General features: G+C 43.2%; 1 protein-coding gene across 3 annotated transcripts in view; it reads right to left on the reverse strand.

Moving 5' to 3' along the window:
* Positions 1-27,005, reverse strand: part of kdm4b (lysine (K)-specific demethylase 4B) — a 1,116,292-nt gene that overhangs the window by 84,401 nt on the left and 1,004,886 nt on the right. For all 3 annotated transcript variants that reach the window (XM_072482756.1, XM_072482755.1, XM_072482757.1), the window contains 2 exons: positions 16,754-16,970; positions 12,439-12,515 (listed from right to left, as the gene is read on the reverse strand). In XM_072482756.1, the coding sequence (XP_072338857.1) occupies positions 12,439-12,515; positions 16,754-16,970 (294 nt within the window). The remainder of the gene's footprint in view (positions 1-12,438; positions 12,516-16,753; positions 16,971-27,005) is intronic.

Consider the following 27,005-nt stretch of genomic DNA (forward strand, 5'->3'; position numbering starts at 1 on the left):
CGAGTTAAGTATTGGCCTGTTAGTCGTAGAAGTAGCTTAGACGTAGAATTTATGCATGAGTAGTGATTACGGTGTATAATAAATGTGCTTTGATTTAAATCTTACTAAGCGGTGTATTGGATTATTGATCATTACTCAGACTTGAACCACGTGGCGGTATCAGAAAGATTCCTGGCAACTCAAGAGCAAAGGTGATAAAACAGAGCAATTAAACTAAGGCAAAAGGTAGCAACAATACCTCCTCCGGTAGTGATGCAAACACTTCACTATCTCTACCTACCAGCTTTGTTTGAATCAGTTATACCCATATGTCCTGTGGCCATTTCATTTGTTTAGCTACCTTCTCAAATGAAATGAAAAAGGCTTCTACGTCTTTCTCGTCAAACCTTGACAATGCTTGGACATATTTAAATAGATCCCCACCAAGTCTTCGACTATGACGCTGTCTCACCAATCTCATCCAACTGTATGTTTCCCTTTGCGTCTGCCAATTTTAAAAGATTTTAATGTTTCATAGCCATTTTATGAAGTTGAAACTCTCTCTCTTTTTCCCTTTCCTCTCTCTCTCTATCTCTTTCTTTATTTCTTTCTTCTCTCTCCTTTTCTTTTTCCTCCCTATCTCTATCTCTTTCTTTGTTTCTTTCTTCTCTCTCCTTTTCTTTTTCTCTCATTGCATATTCAAGCTGCTTCAATTCTTTTTCATGTTCAAATTGCTTAATCTGCAACTGGAGCTTTGCCATTTCTAATGAGTCAGAATGTATCTCAGGCAAATGTAAATGCTCAGCTACCGTTGTAAGTACCTCATCTTTTCGCATTTTGCCAGACAATGTTAACTGCAATGCTTTTGCCAAATTTAACAGTCTGCTTTTAGTCTCTGTCCGTAAGGTATTGCGTGTTACCGTGTCCACCCCCAAAAACTCCTGAGCCTCTGAAAGAGCCATTGTCCACAACACACTCCCCATTTAAACTAAAATACCACACCTGAAAAGCAACCACAATATGCTCACCCCTCACTGTCTTCAAGTTCGTTAAGCCAATCCAATCGATAGACTTGTATCCCTCTCGAGCCCCCAATTGTTATGGCTCCGGGTTTACAGAACCCCAAAGTGTTTCATGGAGTTCAACCGACCCACAACTTTTAATAGATTGTGGTGTGGGAAGCACACAGCGTACTCTCCAGGTGTGATACAGCAGAGATGGACAAATGGGTTTTTTAAACAAAACAATGTTTATTCTATGAACTCAAGTTAACCTTTTAAAAGCAAATATTGAATATCTTAACACCCATTACTTCAAAGATAACCCCAAAAGACTACAACACTAAATAATACTTCAAACTGTTCCTTTAAACATCCAAAAGACTTCAAACCTTCAAAAATAAGAACACACCAGGTTACATTAAATATATTTATAGTCCTTGGATTGAAGACATCAACAGACCAGCTCGGTGTTTCTTCCTGCAGCTCTCGGCAAAACACACAGACCCTCCCAGCTACCTTCTCAAACTGAAACTCAAAAAAGCAGAAGTGAGCTCAGCTCCCCCCACTCTCTGACATCACTTCAGTAATATGATAAGCTCCATTTCTTAAAAGTACATTGCTTAAACATCCATTTCTTAAAGGTACTCTCACATGCCAAGAGGCAATGCATCCTGCGGGGAAAAACTCACCTCTTGACTCCTCAAAGCCTGTCCACCATCTACAAGTCAGAGGTCAGGAGTGTGACAGAATACTCTCCATTTGTCTGGACAAGTGCAGCTCCAGCAGCACTCCAGAAGCTCCAAATGGTCCAGGATAAAACAGCCCTTACACAAATGTTCACTCCCTCCACCACCGACAAAGAGTGGAAGCAGTGTGTACCATCTGCACATTGCACGACAGGAACTCACCAAGGCAGCTTAAACAGCATCTAACAAATCCACAACTGCTACGATCTAGAAGGTCAAGGGCAGCAGACACATGGGAACACCACCACATGAAAGTTCCCCTCCAAGCCACTCACCATGCTGGCTAGGAAACATATAATAATAATCTTTTATTGTCAGAAGTATGAAGTTACTGTGAAAAGCCCCTAGATGCCATATTCCAGCGCATGTTCGGGTAAGCCAGTACGGAAATTGAACGCGCGCGCAGCTGGCCTGGATCTGCATTACAAACTAGCTGTCTAGCCCACTGAGCTAAACCTGCCCTGTCTGCCATTTCTTCACTGTTGCTGGGTCAACATTCTGGAATTGCCTCCCTAACACTGTGGGTGTACCTACACATGGACTGCAGCGATTCAAGAAGGTACTATCTTCTCAAGGGCAATTAGGGATGGGTAATAAATGCTGGCTTAGCCAATGAAGCTCAGATCCCACCTATAAATATCAAAAAGAAATCTCCTTTGTTAAAAATCAAACTTGGAGACATGAAGTCTGGAAGACAATGAAATTTGAGTTTTGCGTAAATCACAGAGAATAGCAGGTGAAAATTCCATAAATAAGTTCCATCTGGGTATGTCCATTCAAGGGGATGCCTCCCACTCATGGGTATTCAATTATGAATTTTGCTGACTCTTGTGGCAGAAATTGCAAATTTAACCTGATGTTCAGAAACCAATTTAACAGCCCAGTTAACATCGGCTATTTAAATAAATGGCAGTTCCAGAAAACTATATACTGAATGCTGTCCAAGCCAATGGTCATGACACTTAACAATAACCTGCTCACCAGTTATTAGTTTGGGTTCCGCCAGGATCACTCGACTCCAGATCTTGTTACAGCTTGGTCCAAACATGCACAAAATAGCTGAATTCCCGAAGTGAAGGGAGAACGACTGGCCCTTGGTATCATAACAACATTTGACCATATAGCATCAAGAAGCCTAACAGAAATTGACTTTCCCAGTCAGCTATAACCATGAGAGTAAGGGAAGATGATAATAGAGGTAAAAGGGTTAAATGAGAACTCATTAAGAATAATTAACTATAATCATATTAAGCAACAATAGCTGGGAATCCACTAAGGTTAATCCAGATCATACACTTTAATTTCACATCTGCAAGTTGCTTGAGGCTTCAAGGTCAGTGACGTCAACTAGCTAAAAGGCCCCTTTGTAAGGTAAGAACTGGTGCTGCTGTACAAGATCGAGTAGTCCCATTTCTATGGTAACAGCCAGTCTAGGGTGATAATGTCTTAACGAAGACTGTGTTTCTCTAATTAATGTTAGATGCAGGTGTGGATAATTTGGAAAATTGGCAAGCGATGGAATGGGAAATTTGCAGCAATACATTTATCTTTTAAATTGATGGACAGACATTTTGGCCGAATTGAATAAATTATAAATTAGTTAAAGCCAATCAGAAGTAAAAAGAAGGCTTGACCTTAAGATAATAATCTCCTTAAGAATCACTTACCGGGATGGAAAAACTCATCCCGGTATCACCCCATCTATATTTCTGAAACCTATTTCCTTTGCTGCTTGCTTTTGCTAATTGCCATCTTTCTTTTGTTTAAATTACTTAGTTATTTTATTCTGTGTATTATGATTTGAAGAATTACTACGATCTGTAACTGAATGAAAACTCAACTACTTTATTCGCTAAAGACAAGCAATCTGACTAGCTTGCTGCAGGGTTAGTTGGAAACCTTCTAAATTTTGTGTTGAAAATAAGTTTACCAGTGGCACAGCTGACAAATAAAGTACAAGTGGACTTTGCCAAAAAGCACAGACTTGACCTCTGTTATTTGGGAACTGAGAAGGGATAACGGACATCCAGGGTTCAGAGTAGACAGAGAGATCCATCAAAGCCCTATCAAAACTGAAGTCAAGGGGTAGCAAAAGAAATACTCTCCACTGGTTGGAGTCATACCTAGCATAAAGATTGACAGGTGGTTGTTATTGTTGGAGGCCCAACATCTCAGCCTTAGGACATCGCAGCAGGATTTTTTCAGGGCAGTGTTCTAGGTCCAATTATCATTTTTGCTTCATAAATGGCCTTTGTTCTGTAAAAAGTGGGGATGGTTGCTGATGATATAATTTTCAGCCCCAATCCTAGCTCTATATGCAGCATGTCCTGCCAACACTCAGGCTTGAGCTGACAAGTGGCAATAACATTTGTGTCACGCAAGTACCAGCAATGACCATTTGCAACAATGATATGGAGATGCCGGCATTGGACTAGGGTGGGCACAATAAAAAGTCTTACAGCACCTTCACCAGGTGAGCTTGCTCCGAAAGCTAATGATTCGAAACAAACCTGTTGGACTTTAACCTGGTATTGTAAGACTTCTTACATTTGCAACTAGGGAGAATTTAACCACCTTCCCTTTTTCATTCAACAGTATTATTATTGTCAAATACCCATCCAGCAACATTGTGATTTGAAGTCCACATTCCCATCAACTCCCGATAGCCATTGATTCTACAAGAATCTATCTAGCTCTTGCTCCGCCTTAAAAATATGCAATGGCTCTGCCTCCACGTCTTTCTGAGGCAGAGTTCCTAAGTCGCACAATCCTCAGAGAAAAACTCATCTCTGTCCTAAAAGAGAAACCCTTAATTTCAAAACAGTGCCCCCTAGTTCTCGACTCACCACTGAGTACTCATCTATAACCTCCTTAACGATTGATTCTACCACCTTCCCCATGACAGACATCAAGCTAATTGCTCCATAGTTTCCTCTTTACTGTCTCACTCCCTTCTTGAATAGAGGGGGTTATATTTAATTCCAATCTGAAGGAACCCTTCCAGAATCTATTGGATTTGGAAAATTAACATATTTATTACTTCATTAGCCACTTTTTTTAAGACACTGGGATGAAGTCCATCAGGACTCAGAGACTTGCTAGCCCATAGCTCCATCAGTTTGCTCAGTACCGCTTCCCTCGTGATTGCAATTTCTTAAGTTTCCCTCTCCCTTCCACCTCTTGGCTTACAGCTATCATTGTCATTCTCTAGAGGACCACCACTCACTTTATTTACCCTTTTTCTTTTTAAATACCTGTTGAAATCTTTGCTGTCCATTTTTATATTTCTAGCTAGCTTTCGCGCAATCTCCAATTTATTTCTCTTGATTACCCTTTTAGTAATTCTCTGTTTTTTTAATGTTCTGACCAGTAATTTGACCTGCCACTCACCTTTGCGCAGTTGAATGTTTTTTCATCAAGTTTGCTGCTTTCATTAACTTTTTTAGTTAACCACGAATGGTGGGTCCACCCTTTTGGAATATTTCTTGACAGCAGGAATATGCTTATTCTGCGCATTCCAAATATCCCCTTAAATATCTGCCACTGCTTCTCTATTAACCTATCCTCTCGCCTAATATCTCACTTCACCTCAGCAAGCTCAACTTCCATGTCCACAGTTGCCATTGTGGGCAGCACGGTAGCACTTTTGCTTCACAGCTCCAGGGTCCCAGGTTTGATTCCCGGGTCACTGTCTGTGTCTAGTCTGCATCTTCTCCCTGGATGGGATTCTCTGATCCTGAGGCTAAGTGTTGACTCCGTCGCAAATGCAGGGGCTGTTTAGCACAGGGCTAAATCGCTGGCTTTGAAAGCAGACCAAGACAGGCCAGCAGTACGGTTCAATTCCTGTATCAGCCTCCCCGTACTGGCGCCGGAATGTGGCGAATAGGGGCTTTTCACAGTAACTTCATTTGAAGCCTACTTGTGACAATAAGCGATTTTCATTTCATTTCATTTCATTTTTCGATGGCGTCAACATGGCCTCAGTATCAGCAATTCTGGCCCTTACAGGGGCCCACGCAGCTCCAGCTGCTGATCCCAGCATCAACTGGGTGTCGCGGGGTCCGCGCATGCGCAGTGGCACCGACGGGCTCATGCACAGTGGCTCCCTTCTCTGCGTCAGCCCCGACGCAACATGGCGTAGGGCTAAAGGGGCCTGTGCGGAAGAAAGGAGTCTCCCAGCCCGAGAGGCCGGCCCGCTGATCGGTGGGCCCGGTCGCGGGCAAGGCCACAACGCCCCCCCCCCCCCCGCCCCACCACAGGCTGCCCCCAGATCCTTCCACGCTGAGGTCCCGCAGGCTGAGAGCAGGTTAGAAAGGTGCCGGTGGGACTCTGGTATTTTTATAACGGTCGCTCGGCCCATCTCGGGCCGAGAATTTGTGGGGGGGGGGGGGGAGGCGCGTAGAGTGGCTCCCAACTGGCGCCGCACAGATCATGCCGACGCCAATTCTCCACTCTGCGGAGAATCGCGTCCTGGCGTTGGGGCGGCCTGGCGCGAGTCGTGCCGGTCGCGGTGATTCTCCGGCTCGGCCCCGGCCTGAGAGAATCCCGCCTCCTGTGTCTGCGTCGTTTTCCTTCGAGTGCTCCGGTTTCCTCCCACAATCCCAAAAGACATGCTGTTAGGTAATTTGGACGTTCTGAATTCTCCCTTTGCCTACCCGAACAAGCGCCAGAATGTGGCGACTTGGGGCTTTTCACAGTAACTTCATTGCAGTGCTAATGTAAGCCTACTTGTGACAGATTATTATTATAAAGTTCAAAATACTAGGCTTAGACCCATTCTTCTCCTTTTCAAACTGGATGTAAAATTTAACCATATTTTGATCGATGCTCCCTAGGGATGCCTTTACTTTCAGGTCATTTGTTAATCATGTCACATTACTTTTTCCTAATCTGATTTTACAAATCCCTGCTTAATCTGAAGTGGTTGGATTTACCTAACTTTGTACTGTTTAACATCTGAATTTAACATGATGAGGTCTTCCTTTAATCACATTTCTTCTGGACTAAGAATGACCGTTTCTCCATTTATGACTGCATTGAAAACTGGCCACTTTAAATTTGTGCTATGCCTGTTACTCCTCTCTATTCTGCACTATCTAAAGCATAGTGATTAGACCAGAACACAATACCGCAAGTTTACACCGTGTGAAACGTTTTGGGTGCATTTAAACTCATTTTAACTGCCACTACCCAAGGTTCTTTTAAAATAGAAAATATGAAATTAACAAGGTACCACTGAGAGCAGGAAGAATAAATTGTATAGTGGGAAACATGGGTACGATAGCACAATAGTTATGTTATTTGGCTAAACTGGACTAATAACTCAGATGTCCAGCAGAGGGCAGTAGAGCGGAGCTGCTGATTGGTGTTGCAAGGGAAATTTTGCATACCTCCGTCGTGGTCACCCTAATTTGAAGGTAGTTTGTGGAGGAGCTGTTGGCAAGTGACACGTAAACCCGAAACACTTCTTCAGTGTTTCCCTCCCTACCCCTACCCCCCCCCCCCCCCCACCCCCTCACCAAAAAAAAAACAACCGCTGTAAAGAACAAGAGGAAGGCTCGAGGTCAGGAAGAAGTTGAAACGTGATGCCACAGCCTGCAGGTAAGGGATTGTCTGGTGACTGGTAAGTAGTTTTTCTTTTATATTCCCTCAGGTGTTATCGTGCAGGGCGCAGAGGTTGCTGAGTGAGTGCTTGCTGAGAAGGGGAGTGAATAACAGGTAAGCTCTTTCTTTCTTTTTCTTTTTTTATCTAGGGGGATGGCAGGGAAGGTAGTGCAATGTTCCTCCTGCAGAATGTTTGAGGTGAGGGACGCCGACAGTGTCCCTGCTGATTTCATCTGTGGGAAGTGCACCCATCTCCAGTTCCTCAGAAACCGCGTTAGGGAACTGGAGCTGGGGCTGGATGAACTTCGGATCATTCGGGAGGCAGAGGTGGTCATAGATAGAAGCTTCAGGGATGTAGTTACTCCGAAGAATAAAGATAGATGGGTGACGGTGAGAGGGGCTGGGAGGAAGCAGTCAGTACAGGGATTCCCTGTGGTCGTTCCCCTTAGTAACAAGCATACCGCTTTGGATACTGGGGGACGACGACTTACCAGGGGTAAGCCATGGGGAGCAGGTCTCTGGCACAGAGTCTGTCCCTGTTGCTCAGAAGGGAAGGGGGGAGAGGAGTAGAGCATTAGTCATTGGAGACTCCATAGTTAGGGGGATAGATAGGAGATTCTGTGGGAACGAGAGAGACTCGCGCTTGGTGTGTTGCCTCCCAGGTGCCAGGGTACGTGATGTCTCGGATCGTGTTTTCGGGATCCTTAAGGGGGAGGGGGAGCAGCCCCAAGTCGTGGTCCACATAGGTACCAACGACATAGGTAGGAAAAGGGATAGGGATGTAAGGCAGGAATTCAGGGAGCTAGGGTGGAAACTTAGATCTAGACAAACAGAGATATTATCTCTGGGTTGTTACCCGTGCCACGTGATAGCGAGATGAGGAATAGGGAAAGAGAGGAGTTGAACACGTGGCTCCAGGGATGGTGCAGGAGGGAGGGTTTCAGACTTCTGGATAACTGGGGCTCATTCTGGGGTCGGTGGGACCTCTACAAACGGGATGGTCTACACCTGGACCAGAGGGGTACCAATATCCTGGGGGGAAAATTTGCTAATGCTCTTCGGGAGGGTTTAAACTAGTTCAGCAGGGGCTTGGGAACCTGAATTGTAGCTCCAGAATACAGGAGGTTGAGAGTAGTGAGGTCATGAGTAAGGTTTTAAAGTTGCAAGAGTGTACCGGCAGGCAGGAAGGTGGTTTAAAGTGTGTCTTCTTCAATGCCAGGAGCATCCGGAATAAGGTGGGTGAACTTGCGGCATGGGTTGGTACCTGGGACTTCGATGTTGTGGCCATTTCGGAGACATGGATAGAGCAGGGACAGGAATGGTTGTTGCAGGTGCCGGGGTTTAGATATTTCAGTAAGCTCAGGGAAGGTGGTAAAAGAGGGGGAGGCGTGGCATTGTTAGTCAAGGACAGTATTACGGTGGCAGAAAGGACGTTTGATGAGGACTCGTCAATTGAGGTAGTATGGGCTGAGGTTAGAAACAGGAAAGGAGAGGTCACCCTGTTAGGGGTTTTCTATAGGCCTCCGAAAAGTTCCAGAGATGTAGAGGAAAGGATTGCAAAGATGATTCTGGATAGGAGCAAAAGCAACAGGGTAGTTGTTATGGGGGACTTTAACTTTCCAAATATTGACTGGAAACGCTATAGTTAGAGTACTTTAGATGGGTCCGTTTTTGTCCAATGTGTGCAGGAGGGTTTCCTGACACAGTATGTAGATAGGCCAACGAGAGGCGAGACTGTGTTGGATTTGGTACTGGGTAATGAACCAGGACAGGTGTTAGATTTGGAGGTAGGTGAGCACTTTGGTGATAGTGACCACAATTCGATTACATTTACTTTAGTGATGGAAAGGGATAGGTATATACCGCAGGGCAAGAGTTATATCTGGGGGAAAGGCAATTATGATGCGATAAGGCAAGACTTAGGATGCATCGGATGGAGAGGAAAACTGCAGGGGAGGGGCACAATGGAAATGTGGAGCTTGTTCAAGGAACAGCTGCTGCGTGTCCTTGATAAGTATGTGCCTGTCAGGCAGGGAGGAAGTGGTCGAACAAGGGAACCGTGGTTTACTAAGGCAGTCAAAACACTTGTCAAGAGGAAGAAGGAGGCTTATGTAAAGATGAGGCATGAAGGTTCAGTAAGGGCGCTCGAGAGTTACAAGTTAGCTAGGAAGGATCTAAAGAGAGAGCTAAGAAGAGCCAGGAGGGGACATGAGAAGTCTTTGGCAGGTAGGATCAAGGATAACCCTAAAGCTTTCTATAGATATGTCAGGGACAAAAGAATGACTAGGGTAAGAGTAGGGCCAGCCAAGGACAGTAGTGGGAAGTTGTGCTTGGAATCCGAAGAGATAGGAGAGGTGCTAAATGAATATTTTTCGTCAGTATTCACACAGGAAAAAGATAATGTTGTCGAGGAGAATACTGAGATTCAGGCTGCTAGAGTAGAAGGGCTTGAGGTTCATAAGGAGGAGGTGTTAACAAGTCTGGAAAGGGTGAAAATAGATAAGTCCCCTGGGCCGGATGGGATTTATCCTAGGATTCTTTGGGAAGCTAGGGAGGAGATTGCTGAGCCTTTGGCTTTGATCTTTAAGTCATCTTTGTCAACAGGTATAGTGCCAGAAGACTGGAGGATAGCAAATATTGTCCCCTTGTTCAAGAAGGGGAGTAGAGACAACCCTGGTAACTATAGACCAGTGAGCCTTACTTCTGCTGTGGGCAAAATCTTGGAAAGGTTTATAAGAGATAGGGTGTATAATCATCTGGAAAGGAATAATTTGATTAGACATAGTCAACACGGTTTCGTGAAGGGTAGGTCGTGCCTCACAAACCTTATTGAGTTCTTTGAGAAGGTGACCAAACAGGTGGATGAGGGTAAAGCAGTTGATGTGGTGTATATGGATTTCAGTAAAGCGTTTGATAAGGTTCCCCACGGTAGGCTACTGCAGAAAATACGGAAGCATGGGATTCAGGGAGATTTAGCAGTTTGGATCAGAAATTGGCTAGCTGGAAGAAGACAAAGGGTGGTGGTTGATGGGAAGTGTTCAGACTGGAGTCCAGCTACTAGTGGTGTACCACAAGGATCTGTTTTGGGGCCACTGCTGTTTGTCATTTTTATAAATGACCTGGAGGAGGGCGTAGAAGGATGGGTGAGTAAATTTGCAGATGACACTAAAGTCGGTGGAGTTGTGGACAGTGCGGAAGGATGTTACAAGTTACAGAGGGACATAGATAAGCCGCAGCGCTGGGCTGAGAGGTGGCAAATGGAGTTTAATGCAGAAAAGTGTGAGGTGATTCATTTTGGAAGGAATAACAGGAAGACAGAGTACTGGGCTAATGGTAAGATTCTTGGTAGTGTGGATGAGCAGAGAGTTCTCGGTGTCCATGTACATAGATCCCTGAAAGTTGCCACGCAGGTTGAGAGGGTTGTTAAGAAGACGTACGGTGTGTTAGCTTTTATTGGTAGAGGGATTGAGTTTCGGAGCCATGAGGTCATGTTGCAGCTGTACAAAACTCTGGTGCGGCCGCATTTAGAGTATTGCGTGCAATTCTGGTCACCGCATTATAGGAAGGATGTGGAAGCATTGGAAAGGGTGCAGAGAAGATTTACCAGAATGTTGCCTGGTATGGAGGGAAGATCTTATGAGGAAAGGCTGAGGGACTTGAGGCTGTTTTCGTTAGAGAGAAGAAGGTTAAGAGGTGACTTAATTGAGGCATACAAGATGATCAGAGGATTGGATAGGGTGGACAGTGAGAGCCTTTTTCCTCGGATAGTGATGTCTAGCACGAGGGGACATAGCTTTAAATTGAGGGGAGATAGATATAAGACAGACGTCAGAGGTAGGTTCTTTACTCAGAGTAGTAAGGGTGTGGAATGCCCTGCCTGCAACAGTGGTGGACTCGCCAACACTAAGGGTATTCAAATGGTCATTGGATAGACATATGGACGATAAGGGAATAGTGTAAATGGGCTTTAGAGTGGTTTCACAGGTCGGCGCAACATCGAGGGCTGAAGGGCCTGTACTGCGCTGTAATGTTCTATGTTCTATGTCTGGACTAACAGTCAGAAGATATGATTAAATCCCACCGGAGGGTCTCCCACATCACCCTCACCTTGGCCACCAAGGAGGCCAACTCCTCTCGTGCTCCCCCGCTGCCTCCTCCACTTTCTGGATCGCCCGGCCCTGGGACTCTAGCCTGTGCTCCATTCTCTCGATCCCCGACATAATCAGTTACATCACCTTGGCCAGGTCTCCCAGGGCATCCTTCCTCTACTGACAGAACTTTCCATTTAGGAACTCTATTAGTTGCTCCATTGACCACTGGGCGAACAGGGCAGCTCCCTTGCCCTCCGCCAATCTATCCTGTGACGCATCACGAAGACGCTCCTGATCCAACAGCTCTGTTCTTCTCAACCCACTCCTAGTTCGTGGGGTTTTACTCCAGAGGAGTAAAACCTTCCCCAGGAATTCCTGCATCTCGTGCCTTCAAATACTTCACCTTTGGGCTGGGGAAAGACCAAAAAATACCGCTTTGAGCAAGAGCCACCAAACATGCGACTGCTCACTCCATGCCCGCCACCGGAAGTCCACACTTCACCATTTAACAACTTCCCCCATCTACCTTGAAATGTTGTGATACATTTCTGTTCGCCCTTCACTAAAACACCAACAAGCTGTTTTGCTTAACTGAGAGTCTACATCTTTGGATCTAGTGGTCTGTTCATTCATGGAAGAAACCATAGGGTGTCCAGAGGTATACTTTCCTGAAGTGACTGCAGGATAGCCCTGAGTGAAAGAAAATAATTCCTCATCGACTGAAGAGCAAATCTGAGACTTTCTGATCAGTGTGGCTTATGATATTGAGATATGACACTAGAGAGAGACAAGCCTTTAACCAACAGGCTTTCGGTTGAGGGGTTTACCATTTTTTAACCTAAAGTACGCAGAAAATCATAATACTTTCACACCCCAATCCAATTTAGTGTTAATTTCACTTCCTTCCTCCATCATCTTCCATTGGTATAGTCAGGATAACCTGTTGACCACACCAATTAGACATTAGATATAGGTCTGTTCAAAACACTTGTACAATATGTGGTAAGAAACACTTACTGCTGCCCAAGCATTGACTGTACATCGGGTGCAGGTCCAGCCATTTTTGACTAAATCTGGTCGAATACCGTAACAACCTGTCAAGAGCAAGAGCTGATTAGAAATGTTGCTTTGACAAACATGTTTACTCAATCCCAAATCAGTGCCTTAATCAAAGCAACTCTTGAGTGTTACTAATTAATCCTCATCTCCCTCAGCACACTATGCTTAAGATTAGTCTTCATTGCACAGCAAGACACAAAAGATTCTCTGTATAACTCAAGAGTGTCAAACTTGCAGAGAACAGTCATGAAAAGTGGTTGAACACTGAACGATGAGCTTCCTTACGATCCTTTATCAGTTAAAAATCTATAAGAATATAGTTTGAATACCAGTATTTTAGCTCATCCCAAGGCAAAAGCATGGAGCCAAATGCCCAATCTAGAAACTCTTAAAGCACTATTAAGTACATGAAAGGTAAACTGAAAACTTTGACAGTATAGTATGGAAACAGTTCTAATCTGTTAGGTTGTGGAAAATGGATAGGACAAAACTAACCGTAATACAGCTGGCACTTTTACAATCCATTTCCTAGACAACAATCTGTTTCAGGCCAATATTTCCCTCTCTGGAGTGAATTGCCCTGTGCCAATTCAGAATTTTTAAATTGCCCTTGAGAAGGCGGTGAACCGCTGCAGTCCATGTGGTGTCAGCATTTATTGCCCATCTCCAATTCTCTTTGGTTTTGGCAGGCCACTCTAGAGTACAGTGGCCAGCTGTGAGACAGAGAATTGTGCTAAACCAGTGACTGCACTAAACAAAAAGTTGAGTATTGTAGACAACACTAGAAAGAATGCTCAAGTAATGGTCATTTTATTAATTTCACTTGTATTCCATGACATCTGACAGCAGAGAAATTCAACCTAGTTATGGGTCACAGGCAGTGCTACATAGAGTTTCTGGACTGAGTGCTGATGGAATGAATAAAGGTCAGTGCCGCACTGAAATGGCATGGGCTGAGAATTGATTGAATGAATCCAGCACCAAAGGTGCAAGACTGGTTCCCCTCATTAGTTTTCTGACCTTGAGATATCCCTTGAGGAATGTTTGCTAGTGGTTATGTTATTGACTTAAAAATTAAGCAGCAAGCGAGACAACAACATTTACAATTCACATCAATAATGGCCTTGATCACTTGCTGAAGAGGTTGGTTCAAAATGTATGGCACGAGTGTGCTTTATTTTCAAACATATTAAATATATGCCCATATTTTCCGCCGACTTGCCTTGGAAGTCGGGAGGTGGCAGATCATTGAGGGAGCAGCCCAGAGCAAGAGAATATAAATCGGGGCTGAAGCTCGAGGCCTATAAAATTAGCTTGGAGTAAGAGAGGCACACCAGTCAGCTGCTTGGAACCAGCCCATGCGGAGTTTGAAAGGAGAGTGCAAGAAACAAATAGTGACATTGCAGCAAAGAAGCAATGTGAATGTTTGGAATATCTGGTGAGTATCAAATAAATGATTAACATTTATTCTGTTACTCAGGTTAAAAATAGTATAGGAATCGTAATTTTCTAATTTGATAGTAAGTTGAACAGCCGGTAAATGCTTAGTGTTAGGGGACACTGTAATAACCAGTTTCGGACACGGGAATTAAGGTAGATCTATAAATTAAAAGAATTAAAACTTTAAAATTAAAATAAAATAATTAAAAACAGCTAAAGTTGCATCCCTCTGTAGTTAAGAAACATATAACTTTTAGTTGTCAGCGCTACAAGCATTTAATAAGAACAGTAGCATTCATAGGAATTACTCGAAGTTAATTAATAAAGTAATTAAATAACATAAGTAACAATGGCAGGACAAGGGCGGCACGATGACACAGTGGTCAGCACTGCTGCCTCACAGCTCCAGGGTCCCGGGTACAATTCCGGCCTCGGGTGAATGTGTGGAGTTTTCACTTTCTCCCAGTGTCTGCATGGGTTTCCTCCGGGTGTTCCGGTTTTCTCCCACAGTCCAAAAATGTGCAGGTTACGTGGATTGGCCATGCTAAATTGCCCCTTAGTGTCCAAAAGGTTAGGTAGGGTTATGGGGATAGGGTGGAGGCATGGGCTTAAGTGGGGTGCTCTTTCCAAGGGCCAGTGCAGACTCGATGGGCCGAATGATCTCTTTCTGCACTGTAGATTCTACGATCTAAGTGTTATAGATTGTGGGTGCTTTCGGATGCTAAGGTGATCCAGAACAAAAACATCTGCAGAAAGTGCAAGCAACTGGAGGAATTCCGGATCAGGATTACTGATCTGGAAGCCGAACTGTAGACACTGTGCAACATAATTAAATTACTGGGGGACTTCGAGAAGATGTGCAAGGGAAGTTTTTTTTACACAGAGGGTAGTAGGTTCCTGGAACTTCTGGAGAAGGTGGTGGAATCAAGTACGATAGTGACGTTTAAGGGGTGTCTTGACAAATGCATGAATAGGATAGGAATATAGGGAGAAAGACCCTGAAAGTGTCGAAAGTTTTAGGTTAGACAGGCAGCATGGTTAGCGCAGGCTTGGAGGGCCAAAGGCCTGTTCCTGTGCTCTACTTTTCTTTGTTCTTTTTATAAGGGAGGTGGAGAAATTTTCTCCAGAAGGTCATACCTCTTAGAATAGGATCATCTGTCTTGGTCAGCAGTGAGGGACAGGAGGAAGCAACCGCGACTGAAGCAGGTAAAGGGACCAAGCAGAAAATAGGAGAGGAGTCTCAGACTTTGCAATTGTCAAACAGGTGTGTGGCACTCGCAACCTGTGTGAAAAAAAATGAAGTCTGCAAGGTGGATGAGCTGGCTGGCCAAGGCACGATGGCACAGGAAGCCATTTAAGTGCAGAGAGTAAACAGGAATAAAGTCATAGTAGGGGACGGTATAGTGAGGGGGAATTGACACTGTTCTCTGCATAAGAACGAGAGTCCAAACAGCTGTGTTACTTTCCTGGTGTCAGGGTTCAGGACATTTGCTTAGGATTCAGTTGTCGTGGTACATGTAGGTACCAATGACATAGACAGGTCATGAAAAGAAGGTTCTGCATTGACAGTATGAAGAGCTATTCACCAAATTAAGAAGTAGAATCTCAAAGATAATAATCTCCTTACACCAGGTACCAGTCACCTATCACCCCTATGACCCCTCACCTGCAGTGGCTCCTAGTCAAATAATTCCTTGGTTTTTAAAGTATCATTCCTTGTTTTCAAATCCATTTGTGGTCTGGCCCCTCCCTATCTCTGCAATTTCCTTGAGCCTCAACCTCTCAAGACTTCTGAACTCATCGAATTCTAGCCTCTTGGCATTCTCAATTTTAATTGCTCCATTACTGGCTGGCTGTGCCTTGTGCTGCCTAGTCGTGGCTCTGAAACTCCCTCCCTAAACCTCTGACTCTCGTTTTCCTTAGAAATCTACCTTCTTAACTAAACTTTTGCCTGTATGTCCTAACATCACCTTAGGTGGCTCAATGTTTAGCTTTGATTCATAATACACCTGTGAACTGAATTTCAGTTGTTGTAGTTTAAGGTGATTTAAACAGTTGATAATGTTGATAGATGGAAACTATTTCCCATGGTGAGGAAGTCTGGAGCAAGAGAACAAAGCCTTAAAAGTAAAGGTAGACCATTTAAGGGTAATGTCAGAAAGTATACAGAGGAAAGTGGAAATATGCAAAAGGCTGTTGAGGTTAGAATTAAAAATGTCAAGGTGGAGATGAATTTTGATTTGGTAAGTGGGCTAAGGAAAATGGAACTTGGGCAAATAAATGGAGCCAAGATGCAGCCATAATCTAATTGAATGGTACAGGCAGAGGGCTGAATGCTCCAATTCCCATGACCCAATCCTTGGTATTATAGAATCATAGATTCACATCAGTGCAGAAGGAGGCCATTCGGCCCATCGAGTATGGACCTACCCTCCCAAAGAACACCCTACCTAGGCCCACAACCCACCCCAGCCCCGCAACCGAATAACCCCACCGAACTTTTTGAACACTAAGGGGTAAATTATCCTGGTGACTATCCTCTGAACCCCTCTCGAGTGATTAACACATTTGCAGGTGGTGATGTTGGGAAGACGTCCATGACAAATGGAGTTCGCTTCAATTACCTTTTACGCTCTGATTTTCACAGGTCTTTAATGTATTCAATTTTTCAACTCAGTATTTTAATATTCATACAGAATATTTGCTTCAACAACATCTTGTTAGTACCATGCCCTTTGTGACACAGATTAACACAAATTGCAGAATTTTCAAGACAGGAATGACAGCCTACGCATTTTGAAGAAGTATTTTTAAAAAACTGTGAGCTACTTACTGGCATGGACCTGAAGACAGCATTTTGCACAGGAAATGAGCAAGCTGGTCCCATCATCACCGATGTACGAGTTTGTGGGTAAAGGCTCTGTGTTTTCTCCACCTGATGTGAAACACATTTCTGGGATGATTGGCTTTGTCTTTTGCCCAACCTTGGCAGCCATTATCCAGGAACTTCCTTCTGCTGTGAAAATGTCCTGAACAGCATCTCTTTCAGGCTTTAAAGAGAAGGAAAAAAAATGTTTGAAGAAAAGCATTCAATTTACAATATAATCATTTTGCAATTATAATCCTCAGCAGTTGACCTGCAACTTACATTTAAGATTTTTCTACGTGAAGTGAAAACATTCAGCGAGTGATCTCAAAGGCTAATAGAGCAGGATAAACTGCCCACCTCCTGTGCTGTTGCTCTCAAAGGTGTCCGTCAAACTGACAAGCAGGAATAGGTAAGTGACAGTTGCCCAGGGATATAATAAAATGCATGGAACACAATTTATCTACAAACTGTATCTGACCCATGGGCTACAAAAATGAATATTTCACCAAACATTTTGCAGGCAACATACTGACAGTCAATTTTCATATATTTTCCTCTTCCCTCTATCCAGTACTATTTTCTTCATCATGGTTCTTCGTAGGAGCTACTTATTTGCATTTACTCTTTTTTTCAAAAAACAGCACTGAAAAAATTACTTAATATTACAGTGATTACATTAGTGAGGGGAGACTTTGGCCTGAGTGAGGCAGAGACCAAATGAGTATTGGAAATTTGGTCAAAGTAGGAATTTGGTGAATATGGGGAAAGTGATGCTTTAGGTAAGGTTTACTGCAAGAAGTACGACTTTAAAGAAGAGAGTACTGGGAGTTCAGTGCAAGGTCATAAAGAGAAAGAGGTGCTCTTTTGCTTTAAGTTTTCTAATTTTCTCAGCCTTCAGGAAGTGGTATTATTCTGCTACAGGAGAAGAATCTAGTTGTTTGGTATCTGGTACGGTTTAGTCTATTTCTAAGGTTAGAAATAGTCCAACAATTGGTGGTAAGATAAATAAAATATGTATAAGCAAAATATATAATTCAATAAAATAATTAAATAGTTAATTAAAGGATAGCAGAACAGGTAATGTGTTAGTGCTGCAGCATGTGGGAGCTCCTGGATGCAAGTTTGATGCAGGGCAAACACGTTTGCAGTAAGAGCTCATGAGCTGCAGTACTGCAGACACTGCGATGCATCAGGGATGGAGAAAGTTACCTGGATACTTTGTGCCAGGAGGCAGTCACACCTCTTTGGACAGGTCTTCTGTTTTGGTCAGTGATCTGGGACAGGAGTGTGAGACTGCAAGTGAGGCAGTTAAGGGAATTCAGAGGGCTGGAGCACACGAGCCTCAGCCTTCAACAGGTTTGAGGATTTTTTCAGCTTGTTTGAATGAAAGTGGGGGGCTGCAGGGTGGATGAGCTAACTGGCAATGGTACCATCGGACAGGTTGAAGTGGGGGAGCAAAAAGGAATGTGGTGGCAGTAGGGGATAGCCTATCAGAGGGATTGACACTGTCATAATATACACCAGTATATCATGGTGCAGACACACACACACACACTGATGGACATGCAGTGGGACCAATCAGCATACACAACACCGCAGCCAATCACCAGTGAGAGCACATGCACTATAAAGACAGGGGACAGGAGAGTTCCCGCTCATTCTAGTAGCAGCCAGCTCGGAGCACAGAGCTCACAGCCTGCAACACAGACATTCACCATGTGCTGAGTTCATCACCTGGTTAGGACTAGGCAAGGGTCAACAGTTAAACTGGTATTGCATTTACCCACAGTTCAAGTATGTTAATATAGTTAACCTTATAATAAATTAGAGTTGCACCACTTCCAGTGTTGGTGACCTGTTTGTGATCCAGAACACCCAACACATCAGACACCATTCTCTGCACAAAAGAGCGTGAGTCCAGATAGCGTGTTGCCTGCCCGGTACCAGGGTTCAGGACATCTGCTCAGGGTTGTGGAGGAATTTCCAGTGGGACAGGGAGGACACAATTGCCGTGATTAACATGGATACCAATGCAGGACAAAGAAGAATTTCTGCACAGTCAGCGTGAAGACCTAGTCACCAAATTAAGAAGCAGAACCTCAAAGGTCATACTCTCTGGTACCTGAACCATATGCAAATTGGCATAGGGCAAATCAGATTAGAGAGATAAATGCTTGACTCAAAGACTGGTGAGTGAGAAGTGGACTTCGTTTTGTGGCACACTGACACCAGTACTGGGGAAAGTGGAATCTGTACCATTCGGATGATCTCCACCTGAACCGTGCTGGGGCTGGTGTTCGTGCAAGCTGCATAACTAGGAAAGAAGAGAGAGTTTTTCACAAAACGGTGAGGGCAAGGGATCAAATTTGGGAAATGTGGTAAATCAAAGAGCAGGCATACCAAAAGAAAAGTGTTATTAACGGAAATGAAAAACAGAACGAGCCAGGTAAGGATAGAGATTTTAAATCAACAGATGAGACCAGAATTTATATAATTTAAAAAAAGAATAAAACTAAAAGTTCTGTCTCCGAATGCATGTGGCATTCAAAACAAAACAACAGAAGAACTGGAAGTGCACATAGCAATAAAGAAGTACGATTTGATAGCCATTATGGAGATATGGCTGCAGGAGGACATAGATTAGGACCCGAATATCGAAGCGTACAGGATATTGAGGAAGGACAGGAATTGAGGAAAAGGTGAAGGGGTGACTGTGAGTTCATGATGGTTTTAGCATAACAGAGAAGGATGACCTAAGGTCAGGAAACAAGGATGTGGAAATAGTTTGGGTAGAGATGAGAAATGGTAATGGTAAGAAGTCACTTGTGGGAGTCGTGTACAGGTCCCAAACAGAAACCACATGGTAGAGTGGAGCATAAAAGAAACAATTGGGGTTTGTCAGAAAGGTACGACAATAATCACTGGAGATTTTATTAACATTTAGACTGCAAAGTCAGATGGGCAAAGCTGCCTAGATGAGGAGTTCATTGAATGTTTTTGAATGAGGTCGTTGAATCTGGTGACAGGCATAACGCTCAAAATGTCTTGCAAGATTCAACGTAATCTTGCGAGATGTCGCAATCTGGATCTTGCCTTTGCTGGGCGAGATCCAGATTAGCATATCTATGTGAGCCATTAGGCTCATTTAATTTTTTAAAATAAATTTAGGGTACCCAATTCTTATTTTTCAATGAAGGGGCAAGTTAGCGTGGCCAGTTCACCTACACTGCACATCTTTTTGGGTTGTAGGGGCCCCTGACCACGCCTAGAAGATCTTACCACGGTGCTATTTAGCACTGGTTCACACAAACATGATCTCAAAGTGAAGGAGCCATTAAATAGCAGGAACTATGACAGGATTGAATTTTACATCCAGTTTGAGGGACAGAGGAGTGGGTCTGAGACAATGGGTGCAATTTACCGGCCACATCGCACCAGACCTGGTGACGCGACAAGGAGGTTGAATCTCATGAGAGGTGCGACACTCGAAATGTCTCGCGAGATTCAACGGACCTTGGGGAGTCACCCAGGCCATGAGACCCCTGGGTGATTGGGTTCCGGAAAGGGTTGCACCCAGTTACTCTGGTTGGCACCCAAGCATCTTGGCACTGCTAGCCTAGTACCTTGGCACTGCAACCTGAGCACCCTGACAGTGCCAGGTGGCACAGGCAGACACACTGCCAGAGTGCCAACTTGTCCGTGCCAGGGGTCTGGCCTGTGGTGCCTTGCCCTAAGAGGTGGGGTGATGGGGTGTTTGAGGACACCGTAAGAGGCAAGGGCAAAGTGCCGTTGCATAGCGGGGTCTTTCTCGCCGCTGCAGGCACCGAGGAACACCCGGCTCAATGCGCCCGAAACTGGACTAGATTTTGTCCTGTTGAATCGCGCCCAATGTTTTTAAACTTAAATAATGGCAATTATAAGATCATGAAAGCTGAGCTTGTTAAAGTGAATTGGCTAATTAGGTTAAGGGATAGGTCAATAGAGATACAGTGGCAAACATTTAAGGGGATATTTCAGAATACACAGAAAAGATACATTCCAATGAGAAAAAGTCCATCCATAGTTTACTAGAAAGGTAAAAGACAATATCAAAGTCCATCCATAGTTTACTAGAAAAGTAAAGATAGTTTCAAACTTAAAGTAAAACCATATAATTGTGCAATGGCAGGTCACAAGGTTGGCCAGAATATAAGGAACAGCAAAGGATGACTAAAAGATTAATAAGGAGTGAAAACTTAGAGTACGAGCGAAAGCTAGCCAGAAGAATAAAAATAGATAATAAACGTTTTTATAAATATTTTTTAGAAGAGTTAACAAAGTGAGAGTTGGTCCTCTACAAAGTGACTCTGGCGAATTGATACTGAAAAACAAGGAGATGGCAGATTAACTGAACAGATATTTTGTATCAGTGTTCACTATAGAGGGTACAAGTAACATTTCAGAAAGAACTGTAAATCAGGAAATTGAAGGAGGAAGAAACTCAGGGAAATTACAGTCACCAGAAAAGTGGAACTGAGTAAATTGATGGAGCTACGGGCTAACAAGAGCCTAGGTCCTGTGGACTTCATACTCGGGTCATAAAAGTGCCTGATGAGAGAGTTGATGCATTGGTTTTAATTTTCCCAAACTCCCTAGATTCGGGGATGTCCCACTGGATTGGAAGATAGCAAATGTAACTCTTATTCAAAAAGGGAGGGAGACAGAAAACAGTGAACTACAGGCCAGTTAGTTTACCATCTGGCAAAGGAAAATGTTAGAAGCGATTATTAAAGAAGTTATTGCAGGAACTTGGAAGAATTCACGGTAATCAGGCAGAGTCAACATGGTTTCGTGAAAGGGAAATAATGTTTAACCACTTTCTTGGCGTTCTTTGAGGAAGTAACATGTGCTGTCAATAAAAGGGAACTGGTGGATGTACTGTACTTCAGATTTGCAGAAGGCATTTGATAAAGTGCCACATCACAGGTTATAGTGGAAAATACAAACACGTGTTATAGGGGATAACATATCAACATTGATAGAAGATTGGTTGGCTAACAGGGAGCAGGCATAAATGGGTCTTTTTCATGTTGGCAAGATATAATGAATGCTGTGCCACAGAAATCAACGCTGGGACCTCAAAGAACAAACAAAGAACAAAGAAATGTACAGCACAGGAACAGGCCCTTCGGCCCTCCAAGCCCGTGCCGACCATGCTGCCCGACTAAACTACAATCTTCTACACTTCCTGGGTCCATATCCCTCTATTCTCATCCTATTCATGTATTTGTCAAGATGCCCCTTAAATGTCACTATCGTCCCTGCTTCCACCACCTCCTCCTCATGCAGGGAGACCAGGAAAGGTCCGTCAGTGTGGCCTTGCTGTAGTGTTGGAAACCTTAACCAATTCCATCTCCAATCAGTGGCAGTGAGATTTAAAAAAAATAAACTGTAAGTAATTAAAATATAAAAAATTGGTCGAAAGAGCAAAGCTTAAGCAAAAACAAACGAAAATCCTAAAAAGCAAAGCAAGGAATGGGTGCTGAGCTGACCACTCAGCGTCTACGAATGAAAAAAACGAAGAGAATGTTTAAGATGTAAGCTAGTAGGTTTAGACAGGGTTTAATCATTCGACCTCCATTCTAATGAAAGGTTCGGCCTGAAATGACAATTTCTCTTTTTTCTAGATGGATGATTTTCTTCAGTTCCGGTAAATGTTTGCCCCAGTAAAACAGAAAACAAACAAAGAACAAACAAAGAAATGTACAGCACAGGAACAGGCCCTTCGGCCCTCCAAGCCCGTGCCGACCATGCTGCCCGACTAAACTACAATCTTCTACACTTCCTGGGTCCGTATCCTTCTATTCCCATCCTATTCATATATTTGTCAAGATGCTCCTTAAATGTCCCTATCGTCCCTGCTTCCACTACCTCCTCCGGTAGCGAGTTCCAGGCACCCACTACCCTCTGCGTAAAAAACTTGCCTCGTACATCTACTCTAAACCTTGCCGCTCTCACCTTAAACCTATGCCCCCTAGTAATTGACCCCTCTACCCTGGGGAAAAGCCTCTGACTATCCACTCTGTCTATGCCCCTCATAATTTTGTATACCTCTATCAGGTCTCCCCTCAACCTCCTTCGTTCCAGTGAGAACAAACCGAGTTTATTCAATCGCTCCTCATAGCTAATGCCCTCCATACCAGGCAACATTCTGGTAAATCTCTTCTGCAACCTCTCTAAAGCCTCCACATCCTTCTGGTAGTGTGGCGACCAGAATTGAACACTATACTCCAAGTGTGGCCTAACTAAGGTTCTATACAGCTGCAACATGACTTGCCAATTCTTATACTCAATGCCCCGGCCAATGAAGGCAAGCATGCCGTATGCCTTCTTGACTACCTTCTCCACCTGTGTTGCCCCTTTCAATGACCTGTGGACCTGTATTCCTAGATCTCTTTGACTTTCAATACTCTTGAGGGTTCTACCATTCACTGTATATTCCCTACCTGCATTAGACCTTCCAAAATGCATTACGACTGTTTACAATTTATATAAATGATGTGGATGAAGGTATTGAAGGGTTGGGTTGCCAAATTTGATGACACAAAGATAGATAAGAAAGCATGTTGTGAAGAAGATATGAGATATAGATCAGTTAAGTGAGTGGACAAGGATCTGGCAAATGGAGTATAATATGGGAAAATGTGAAATTGTCCGTATTGACAGGAATACTAAAAAAGCATATTATTAAAATGATGCAAGATTTCAGGGCTCTGAGATGCAGAGGGATCTGGGTGTCCGAGTGCATGAATCACAAAATGCTAGCATGCAAGTACAGCAAGTAATTAGGAAAATTAATAGAATGTTATTACTATTGAGAGGGGAATTGAATACAAAAGTAGAGAGGTTATGCTTCAGTTGTACAGGGCATTATTGTGTACAGTATTGGTCACCTTATTTAAGATGTAAATGCGTTTGAAAAAGTTCAGAGGAGATTTACCAGACTAATACCTGGAATGGGTGAGCTGTCTTAGGAGGGAAGATTGGACATCAAGGCTTGTAACCGCTTTTAGAAGAGTAAGAGACGACTTGATTGAAACATACAAGATCCTGAGGGGTCTTGACAGAGTGGATGTGGAGAGGATGTTCGCTCTTGTGGGAGAACCTAGAACTAGGGGTCACTGTTTAAAAATAAGGGGTCACTCAAGGTTATGAGTCTTTGGAATTCTCTTTCTGAAAAGGCGATGGAAGCAGAGTCTTTGAATATTTTTGAGGCAGAGATGGATAAATTATTGGTAAGCAAGGAGGTGATAGGTTATTGGGATTAGGCGGAGTGTAGATTTGAGGTTACTATCAGATCAGCCATGATCTTATTAAATGGCAGAGCAGGTTCAAGAGACTGATTGGTCTACTCCTGATCCTTAAGCGTATGTTCATATGTATACATTTTGTTTCTAAGATAGCCAGAACCTCAGAGTTCATAATTTAGGCTGACATTCCAAAGCAGTACTAAAATAGTACTGCACGGTGGCCGTACTGCTGACAGGTAAGAAGTTAAATCAAGGTTCCTTCCCCCTGCTTCAATCCCAGTGTGCTGCTGGAAGAGAAGCCAAGAGTTCTCCTCCTGTGCTGACCAATATTTTTCCCTCAACCAATATTTCAAAAAAATCATTTATTCATCTCATGATTATAGTGTGATGTTACTGGCACAGAAAGGCTGACACATTCATCCATATACCAACAGTCATTACACTCCAAAAGTAATTTGTGTTGTGAAGCTTTGAGATGTTTCAACTATATGATAAAATACCATGAAAATACAAGTGTTTCTTTCTCTGGCAAAAATGGATGACATGGAAATGAGTTAGGATTCTGGATTGTACGCAACAAAATTCATGCGGAAATAAAATTGCCTGCAGCCAAAAAACAAGAGCACAAGTTTCAACCTAGTACTGGGTGTGAGCGCAGGAAAAAATTGAAAATGGAATCTCCATACCCCAATGCTTGCTGCATCAGCCTAATCCAACATTTGAGCTGGTGTGTGCAGAGACGATATTGCATCAGACAAAACGTTCTGATGAGAAGACAATCGCAAAGGTGGGAGAAGCATTTTGTGCAGTTGTTCTGCCTGTATGGTGTGTGCACTCTTTGAAAGTGATGTAATTTTGCAGTGCAGCGAAGGGGCTCTTGCATGCATCACAGAGGTTAGGCTTAAATGCTAGCACTTCAGTGCATCTGTTCTACTAATGCTCTCATCGAGGAAGCCACGCGCGTTGCTCCTGTGTTACAGGTGGTGAAATCGGGGTTGAGCACATTCAATGCGGCAGTTCTTCCAGCATTGCTGACATCATTGCCAAGTCAAGGAATTAATATTTTGTAATAGAAGAATTTTTATGAAGGTGAGTAAGCCACATCGAAGTCAATCTTTCTTGACATGATGACTGGGTTGGCTTTTCACTTCAAAGATATTACACCACTTGTCCACCCACTGTCCAATTTTTTCTGTATCAATTCCAAGTGATTCAGTACTGCTTGTGTAAACTAGAATGAACTGTATTTTTAATATACTTAATGCTATTGCACAAATTACTCTGCAAATATTCCATATGCCTTGCCTCTCTCCTCTCCAATGAGATTTTATCTTGTCAAAATTATACAAACAGATTTAAAGATCATTTTCAATTATGTGAAGGTGTCAAACTCTCTGTCTTTGGGAATGTAGAACAAAATACAATTCAAAACCAATCTCACTTTAATCAAAAGTTTGTTATGAATGTTACATGTGCACAATAAATGCCCTTCCATCAATTATAGAAGGACTCATGCTTGGATATCACTACTTCCATTTATAAACTAAATCAAAACGGAGATAGCCATGAACTCCAGAAAATAGGCAGACTTTAGAAAGTCAGAATTATTAACTTTTCCTAGATTTGATCAATTTTCCTTTCAAACACTCTGACATCCTCAAAACATCTTTCTTTGGTCAGAAAATGTTTTCACCTTCCATCGTGTACTCACCAGCAACAGCTTGCTGCTGGTTCCATCAGCTTTTCTTTCATTTATCCTTTTTCTGATGAGACTTCTTACAAGCAGAAATTTGCATTCACACTGTTTTTTTAATGTAAAAAGAATTCCTAGGCACTTTGCAGCGGCACATGGAAGAAGCTGGGTGCCTCGCCAAAGATGGAGCCATTAGGCAGGATGATCAAATGTTTGAAGATGGATTTCAAGGGAGATCTTAGGACAGGGAGGTGGAGAGAAGATAGGCTTTTGATTGTAAATTCTAGAGTGTGGGGCATAATCAATTGAAATATTTCACCGTGGTAGGGCAAAGGGTGGGAATGATGTGCATATGGTGTGAACAAGAGGAACTTTAGAGGTCATATGAACAAGAACACTGGAGGACATGAGATAGCAAGGGTCAAGGCCAAGGTGAGAGAGGAGGATATCTTAAACACAATAATTTGAATATTACATATGAGATACTAGGGGACCCAAGAGCAAAGGTGGGTCAGTGAAGGGCAAACTGAATTTGGTGCAGTGGACATATTGGGGAGCAGAGTTTTAGATGAGCTGGGTTAGAAGGGGTGGAAGGGAGACCAACCAGGCCAACAGTGAAATAAGTGAGTCTAAAGTGCCAAAGGTAAGGTTTCAGCAGTAACAGACAGGCCGAGGAAGAGGTAGAGATGGGCATTGTAACAGAGCCTGGATGAAGGTGGTCTTTGCAAGAGTTAACAACAGGTTCAAGGACAATAATCTATGGTATTATTATAACTATCAGCATTGCAAGGGTTAATGTAGTGTCGAGAGAAGCCACTACAGGGAGCTTGAGATACAACTATATAAGACAGTGCTGCTAGACCTTAGGGGAGGAGCGTGTGCAGGAGATAGCTAGTGAAGGTCATAAGAGCAGATAGTGTGAGTAAGGTTAGATTATAGTGTATATCAGTAGTGCGATTAGTAGTAGATGAGTGTAGTTAGATGTTATTGATCGATTGTGTATTCTTAAGGATTAAGTGTCGAATCCCAGTTTAGTAGTGTAAATAAACTCAAGTTAAAGCTATTTTTTGGTCTTTGGGAACACTGCACCAACTATCCTGAAATAAGCAACATAAAGGACACCACATAGTCTCGCATATGGAGGTTGGAGATGGATTTGTTGTTTGCAATGACAAAAATTATTTGCTTCACTGTAATTTGTCACTGTTCCTTCACATACCAAGGTCTCCCACAC

The sequence above is a fragment of the Scyliorhinus torazame genome, chromosome 18, assembly GCF_047496885.1.
Source record: "Scyliorhinus torazame isolate Kashiwa2021f chromosome 18, sScyTor2.1, whole genome shotgun sequence".
Classification (NCBI taxonomy): domain Eukaryota; kingdom Metazoa; phylum Chordata; class Chondrichthyes; order Carcharhiniformes; family Scyliorhinidae; genus Scyliorhinus; species Scyliorhinus torazame.